At 40.7% G+C, this 6,000-nt stretch overlaps 1 protein-coding gene across 1 annotated transcript; it reads right to left on the reverse strand.

Annotated features, from left to right (window-relative positions):
- Nucleotides 1-404: 404 nt before the first annotated feature.
- Nucleotides 405-2,615, reverse strand: LOC140952910 (heme-binding protein 2-like). Its single transcript, XM_073402365.1, has one exon. It carries the CDS (start codon nucleotides 2,598-2,600, stop codon nucleotides 1,869-1,871), a length of 732 nt encoding a protein of 243 aa, XP_073258466.1. The 5' UTR covers nucleotides 2,601-2,615; the 3' UTR covers nucleotides 405-1,868.
- Nucleotides 2,616-6,000: the final 3,385 nt, after the last annotated feature.

Genomic DNA, 6,000 nt, shown 5'->3' on the forward strand with positions numbered 1-6,000 from the left:
GAAACTTTCGATATTTTTGGTACGTTTTTCTTAATCCGCCGTACCCCTTCGTCATCATTAAATTCTGGTTTTGATACATTACTCCGGCGGACTGAACGCGAGGAAAAGGGCATCCCAAGAACTTATGTAGAAGACGAACTGACCGCATCCTTGTCCACAGAGCCTTATAAATCACTGAATAGATGATCGAGCAACTCATTAAGTTTATCTCGGATACATCAACAAGCATAAAATATTAATTTGAACTTCTTCTTGAAAAGCAAATATTGAAAATCAAATTCAATGCAGGTAAAACGTAATGCGCCCGTGGAGTCTATCCGCGAGAACAAACCTCGTTCCCAGGGCGCTTTTCCGGGAAAGCGACCTGGGGACGAGATTGCGTGAGAACCGATGAATAACGATACTTGCAGTTGGACGATGGTTTTACTCAGTGTAGACAATATACATTTCACCTTGTACGAAATTTTCAGGACAGGGCGTAATAACTGTTGGTCTTCAAGTGACCTTAAATCTGAACCTAAATGATTTATAGCGGCCTCGATATCTGTGAAATCAATTTCCATTGGCAAGCGTATGCTGTTGAAAAATCGCTTAATTTGCTTCCTCTCCTTTCTTTCAGTTTTAAATATTGTTCCTATTTTCGCGACTAAACTTAGTTTATCTTCTACTTTTGTTTTGGTCTTTAAGAACGGACCTGAAAGGATTAACTGCACACTTTTGACTTAGTCAAAAGAGAAAATAATTGCATAAATTTCTCGCAACATTGATAAGTCTTCTGATCATTAAAAATTAACGGTTACATGATCCAAGAAGTCTTGTCTCTTTTCGAGACGTTTTTTCATGTGAATTTTATCACAATCACGAACTGAACAAAAGAAGTCAAAAGTGACTTTTCTCTGTAGGGTTTGACAGTACATTTCGGTTACATAATGCGCTGTTTTCGTGAATTCGCAAAGATGTACTATTTTCCAGGTCTTTACGCCCCGTTGCTATTACATAAAACAAATTACTCAAGAGTATAGCGTACTGCTTTCAAGCACTCTTTGCTACAGAAACATGTCAAAAGCCAATCAACAAAATATCTGTGTATGCACTTCGGTATTCTTATGAAAGTTATAAATAGTCATTTTTGCCGCACTTAACTCTTCAAGTACTTCATTACGTGTAGTGTGGTTTGTGACAACCAGTGAATAATCAGGAAAGATGTTGTATGAGATATAAAACATTTTGGAGTTTTTAAGTCGGGAACCACAAAAGCGAATATCCCATTTTATGGGTCTTCGTGATGTTTTTCATGTAATTCGCCGATTGAGTTTTTTTGTAGTAATGCAAGCGTTAGCATAAAAATGTGATTTCTCTCACGTTTTCTACGTACTAGGGGTATATTTGCATGCAAAAAAAAGACTAAACTTGAACTCAGTAATTAAAAATAAAATTTTAAACATGAATTTGTTACTTTTCCTTCCTCTGTGAATTCAGGGTAGTTTTTCCCCTTCGCTTGATTGCATTTTTATCATTTTAAATTCACGGTAACAAATAAGGGACCTTAAGGCCCGGGCCTTAAGGCTCTTATCGCCATCACACTATCACCCAAAAACCAAAAAATTATCATTTGACGTTACTTTTCCCTATTTAACCTACAATAGTTTCGGACGGTCTAGCTTAGCTATGATATACCTGTTGAAAGCAGAAAGTCAGTTCAGTGTATTCACTTCAAAATGACCGTAATCAGGTCTTGAAGAAAGGTGATCAGAGAGATGATGTTTCGAATGTAATCAAAAGGGCGTGAATTGTCAACAAAGCCATGTTCACAATAATCATAATCAGGAGATATTGCATAACCACTTCATAATTTTGTTCATCCTGCCCTATTCTTCGCCTTGTTTCTTGCCTTCTGTAGACGGCTGTGGGTCTGCCAAGACCAAAACCTCATTGTGACGGCCAAATAATCGAAACGGAGGGTCATGGCCCGCCGTCACGTACTTGTTTTTTACATACCCCTTGCCATCTCTGTCGAGGGACTGCTTCAGCTGTTGATAATTTTCACGCCAATCTTTCTCCTTGGCAAAGCCGCCGAAGTGCCTTGAATACATCACAAGACCCTCGTCTTTTTCGTGAAACACTGATTTATCTTTGGGAATAGGGGGGTTGGCCTGATGCTCGGCGGGCATATAAAAACCCATCGTGAAATCCTTACAATTGCCATCGTCGTCGAGTTCGACGTGTGAAGAAACCGGTACTGTCATGGCTATCTTTTGTCCTCCTTCGTTCTCGCCTCTTATGTAGTTGAACAGACGCCAAAATCCGGTGCTTGAGCAGTTTTCAAGGTTTCCCTCTTCGAATCTTGTCTTTACCCAGTGTGAGCTTTCGTATAAGCGAGCTTCATAGTCGTCTTTGCTTTCTAAGACTTTAAACCGCGGTCCCTCGGACCCACGGTAGCTTTCAGGGACATGAAATTCGCTTGTGTCTACTTTTGGCTTCTCCTCGCCTTTTAGCCAGCCAAACATTATCTTTGTTTGAGTCCTTGGCCTGGATGACAGAGTTTTAACTTCGACTTGGACGCAACGCAGTTCAACCCAATTTAACGTGCACACGTTCATGTATTCAACTTTCTAATTACGTAATCTCCATTTTGCGTGACAGCAAATTACATGCTTGTAGATCCGTAGCCGCTTATGTCACGCATCACGCCGAACCTCGTTCCCAGGTCTTTTTCCCTCCCTGAAATGTTTCGGGAACATTGTTCGATCGGGTTTCTCCTTCAAAATGGCCGAAAGTGCGCGGATCATGTGCGGATCCAAGATTTTTTGTTTTGGGAGCCCAACTTAGGAGCAATGCTCAGTGAAGCCAACAATTTCCACCTTTGGGCCTTCCACGCGGTTTACTGATGCTCCGATCAATTCCGAACTTCATCAACATCCTCCCCAATGGCACTCCCCAGGCATTTGAACACTGATATAGTGGTCAAATGCCCTACCACAGGGTGAGGTTTTATGGTCTAATGCCCCTCACGAAGAAGAATTGTTTAAACTTTGCATTTATACTAGTCAGTATGGCCTATTTAATGATTCTGGACATCTGGAAGTGAGCCCTCTCCCAATTCAATGATAATCAAAACGCAGTGGTTAATACATTTTGTAAGGCAGTAACATTAGGGTACCGGTCATGGTAACATGTGACCGGCACTGGGCATTATCTTCAAACAGAAGCTCGATTACCAGCCGCTGTTCGGGAAATGAGCCCGCGCTCCTTCCCGGTGTCGTAGAGAGCGGCGGGAATCGCGCCCGGGGGTGGGGGTGCTTGGGTTAATTTTTGATTGGTATGTGCCCCTGACCCCATTATGGTCTATTCTGTGGCCAATAGACCTATAGAGTACCGAAGTGTGACGTCATAGAAAATGAAATTTGTGAAATTATGGGATTTGTTAAGATATCCTGAAAAAACAACGTCCAAGACGCCTACTCGCCAAAAATTAGCAATTTGGGGCAGATTGTCTCTGAGATATTAGCCCAGTTATGCTCCGATGACTCCATACAAATCCTTCTAAAACTTACCTGGTTCCTAATCTTATGAACCAAGCCAAATTTAGAAGGATTTGTATGGAGTCGTCACAGCATAACTGGGCTAATATCTCAGAGACAATTTGCCCCGAATTGCTAATTTTTGGCGAGTAGGCGTCTTGGACGTTGTTCTTTCAGAATATCTTAACAAATCCCATAATTTCACAAATTTCATTTTTATGACGTCATCACTTCGGTACTCTATTCGGCTAACTCAGTGTTGTACCCAATTCAAATCTCCCGGGGTCAAGATTCTTTGTGTACTGTATTTGCATTATAATGTTGCATTCACATTTAAATGATATGGAAATTCCTGAAACAAAATGTTTTATCCCCAAAGGGTTTGAATAGACCTTTTTACCGATACGGCGGCCATATTAAATTAATTCGATTTAAGGAGTATTATAGGATGCCCAGGGGGCATAAGCACATTTCGTTTCTATTTTCGAGCGCTTTTCGGGACATTTTTTCTTAAAGTTTTCTTAGAATGATGATGATGATGATGATACCTTTATTAAAGTGTCAAACTGTAATAGCGGTATATAACCACTAAGTGGGGACACTAAAATAAATTTTAAAAAATAAATCAATTAATAAATTAATTAAAAATTAAGAAAAACTATGTACAGTATAAGCAAGTGAGAAATTCGAGAGAACTATATACAATATGTACAAATGTATCCATTACTTATAAAAAAAAAATAAAAAAATAAAAAAATAAAAGATTAAGAAGTGCAAAGAGAGCAGTTAGAGCAGTTATTGTCATCTAATAGCATGCTAAGATCCACTCTTCTGATGTTATATTTGAAGGAGGACAACGTGGAAGCTTTTTTCACATTACTAGGAACAGAACTCCAAACCCTTGGGCCCATATACCTGAGCGAGTGCTTTCCAAAGGAGACTGTGTTGAATCTGGGTATAGTGAAGTCATGATTGCGCAGTTCATACTTAATTGCAGGCTGTTCAAAGAGAGTGCTAATGTATGCTGGGCACATGTTGTTTTTAACTTTATACATGAGAATAGCTATGTCCTGTACTCGCCGGTTGTGTAGAGTAGATATCCCAGCCATAGATAGTAATTGACCATAGGACGAATGTTTATCACAATATATAGCCCTAAGTGCTCTTTCCTGGATACGCTCTAGTCGTCTAGAATCACTAGCACGGCAAAAATGCCATATAAGGTGACAGTAGGTTAAATACGGGAGAACAGCTGCCTTATATAACTGTAACTTAGTTTGTGTGGGTATAAGGTTCCTGAGCCTCATGAGAATAAGATTGTAATGGGAAAAAAGAACCTTGTGCAGTGTTTGGATGTAATAATGATCGCCTTTTTACCGAGAAATATACAGTAAACGACCATTTCTAAATACTGCACTAGAAAAAGGCGAGGATTACAAGTTTCTGGTGACAGAGTTGAAGCTATTGTCCAAGCACCGATGGACAGGTTAGAGCTACGGAGCCTTCCCTGGCTTGGTGCAGTATAGCCTGGGACCAGGCTCTGCGGGGGGCGGGGGGCGAGGCGAAAAAAAGAAACGGCAAAGGCCAAAAAAATTGGCGAATGAAGCGAGCCGACTGGAGAGGGGCCCTTTCACCCTCCCAAATCTACGAGGGTCTCAATGGGGTGGTGTCTTTTACGGTTATCGGCTAAAATTTTGGCTCTTTTACGGCTATCGGTTCATTTTGTGCAGTTACGGTTAACAAAAAAGTTAAAAATTAATTTCTTTTGTTTCAAAAAGTTAAATATTAATTAACCTGTATTTTTTGTATCTTTAAAGCAAAATAAAGGCCTTCGGATCAGCTCGGGATAAAATAAGCTATTCTATTGAAAAATTTTCACATTTGATAGATCAATATACTTTTATAAAGTATTCCACTTCTAATATCATTTTACACATAGAAATGTCAATAGTGAGCAGACACGCGAACGCCCAACTGAAGGCCGGGGCGCGACATTCCACACTAGAGACGGCTTATTCGTTTGAGACGGGTTATCCGTTTGATGATTCGCGTCAGATAGGTAACACGTCTCAATTTGAAAATGGAATAGTTTTAATTTTGAAATGAACAACCCCCCTGACTTTATCCGTCAATTTTGAAGTACGGAAGATGGATTATCCGTTACAGACTGAGCCTGTGTACAGCCGCAACCTCCCCGCAGAAAAAATCGGAGAAGGGGTGTCTAACGCTGTGGAGGAGGGGGCGACTGTACACAGGCGAGTCTGGATAATCCCTTTCTAGCTGTCCTTTGAAAACAGCCAATAACAAAATTCCCGTGTCCAGTGTTTTTAATAATAGCGAAGGACTGTACAAAACGACTGCCTGTTGTTGCCTTGTCCGTAGACCTCATTATTCCGCGCAGCTAATGCGTTTCGGGTCACGTGGTCAGAGCGAGTTCGCCACCGAACTGCCTTGACCGAGATTGCGTGGGAAGACGCCG

The sequence above is a fragment of the Porites lutea genome, chromosome 11 (genome assembly GCF_958299795.1).
Source record: "Porites lutea chromosome 11, jaPorLute2.1, whole genome shotgun sequence".
In the NCBI taxonomy this organism is placed as follows: Eukaryota; Metazoa; Cnidaria; class Anthozoa; order Scleractinia; family Poritidae; genus Porites; species Porites lutea.